The 2,224-nt window shown below is 30.9% G+C and overlaps 1 protein-coding gene across 1 annotated transcript; it reads left to right on the forward strand.

Moving 5' to 3' along the window:
* Positions 1-230: 230 nt before the first annotated feature.
* Positions 231-1,051, forward strand: LOC141668304 (uncharacterized). Its single transcript, XM_074475121.1, has 2 exons — positions 231-479; positions 565-1,051. Exons 1-2 carry the CDS (start codon positions 275-277, stop codon positions 819-821), a joined length of 462 nt encoding a protein of 153 aa, XP_074331222.1. The 5' UTR covers positions 231-274; the 3' UTR covers positions 822-1,051.
* Positions 1,052-2,224: the final 1,173 nt, after the last annotated feature.

The raw sequence follows: 2,224 nt of genomic DNA on the forward strand, positions 1-2,224 counted from the left end.
TTATTATCATATTTTTATAAATACTTCTTTAAATGATTGCACTTACTGAACGAGAAATTAAATACAAAAGTCATATATCATAGAAAAAAAAGAAGAAGAATTGTAACATTTATGAATGGTTGAAAATATTAGGCCCAAGTTGTGTTAGTTCTGACTTTTTCTGCCTTTAATTTCTTTCTATAAATCAGTAAGCTCGTTTCATTTCAAATCTCTCTAACCATTACCATATACTTGTCAAGTCACATCTCATTAGCCCAGAGCACGACTCATCAATATGGCTTTAAGATGTTCATATCTAGTAACCCTGTTAATTTTAAGTGCTACATTGTTGGTGGTTGTAAACGCCAACAGAAACTTCCCAAACGAAAAGCAGAAATCCAGAAAAATCATTGTTGGCGGGGATCAGAAGTGGCGTTTCGGATTTAACTACACTAATTGGGCTATTAAAGAAGGTCCTTTTTTCGTCAATGACACTCTAGGTATGTACATGAACCAATTCCAGTATGTCACATTCCTCGTGATTTTAGTTTGTTGCATTATGTGTTGTTAATTATCTTTGTGCAGTGTTTAAATTTGATCCACCAAGCAATACTACGTCCCCTCACAGCGTATATCTGCTACGAAATTATCAAAGTTTCGTGAACTGTGACCTGAAAAAGGCGAAGAAGGTGGCAGATGTAACACAAGGAGGTGGTAATGGATTCAAGTATGTGATGAAGAAGCAGAAACCTTACTATTTTGCTTGTGGCGTGGGTAATGGATTCCATTGCAAAATCGGATTGATGAAGTTTACTGTCATTCCGCTTCCAAGCTGCAAATAGCTTGTGAGAATTATAAACTGGAATGCATGCAGTGCCAAAATTGCTAGTATTAGCCTCTACATCAAAATTACTGCAAGACACATAGAGTTAAAATTAAGTGCGTCAATACTCGAAAGTAGTACGAAATGAAGCCTAGTGTATTTGAATGGTTCTAAACTTTCCATCAATAAATTTACCTTTAATTATAATGTAGGCATATTTGTTTCTCCTTTTAATATATTTAAAGTTTTGTGTTGAGCTTCCTTACCATCTTATATACTATATCATAAAAAATTGCTATTAACTGCACCAACTGGGATCCAGAAAAGGTTCCTTTCTACGTCAATAAACTCTCGCGTTACAAAATGAAATATAAGTTATAGGTTTTATTGTTATAAGCATGGTTACACATTTCGTAAATCAAAATTAATCGATTACGATATTAATTTATAATTTATTGCGCAATTTTTTTAAATTAAATTACTTTTAATTATTGATAATTTATCAAATCATTTAAATGTTTTTAATTGATTTATTCGATTTTTTAAAAAATCAATCAATTTTTATAACTGAGGTTATAAGTGGGCTAGATTCATACTACGTCTTTATAATTATTAAACCCCAGTCCGCAAGGATTGACTCAACTGATTAAACCCGCAAGGATTGACTCAACTGATTAAAGAGGGGATCAAATATCTTCTTGGTCACAGGTTCGAATCCACGGGAGGTGAATTTATGATTATGTCTTTTGAGTCGGAGGCTTAAATGCGGTTTACCTCAGTGCGCACCCGAAGGGTAGCGGCTGCGGGTTACCTGTGATATTTTTTTTTATTAAACCCCTATCTATATTTACACCTCTTTTGCTATCATTATTGACCAAAATGACTATTTATACTATATTATAATAATTGGAATAGTGTATAATTTGGGATATCCCCTGTTTTGATTGGTTTGGTTATCTTTTCAATCACGATCGTCAGATCTTTTTAATCAAATGGTCACGACTATTCGATCTAAATATTAAAAGAATACACTACTCATGGTTCGAATCTCACAAACAATAAACATTTATATTATTATTTATATAATATTAAAGTTATGATGTTCAAATTTCGACAATAACAAACATTTATATAATTTATATACACTCGGTAATTTTGTTCAACCTCTTGGTTTAATTATCCTCTCTTTTTAATATATCTATTAATCATTACTATTAGATCTTTCTAATCAAATGATCATATAATCGTTTGATTTTAGTACTAAAAATATAAACAACCAAAAATTTTAGGTTCGAATACCAGTGTGTACATTCAAAATTAAATATTTTTTTAAAACCAATCAACAATATAGTATTTTAATATAAAAAAAAAATAAAATATTATTAAAAACCGGTCCATAGCACAGATTTGAAGCTAATATGA

The sequence above is a fragment of the Apium graveolens genome, chromosome 6 (genome assembly GCF_009905375.1).
Source record: "Apium graveolens cultivar Ventura chromosome 6, ASM990537v1, whole genome shotgun sequence".
NCBI lineage: Eukaryota > Viridiplantae > Streptophyta > Magnoliopsida > Apiales > Apiaceae > Apium > Apium graveolens.

What these genes read in the sequence shown, in the direction of transcription:
- LOC141668304 (XM_074475121.1), top strand. Translation starts at nt 275, where the DNA reads ATGGCTTTAAGATGTTCATATCTAGTAACCCTGTTAATTTTAAGTGCT. An exon ending in TTTCGTCAATGACACTCTAG is followed by an intron (nt 480 to 564) that starts GTATGTACATGA and finishes ATCTTTGTGCAG; the next exon opens with TGTTTAAATTTGATCCACCA.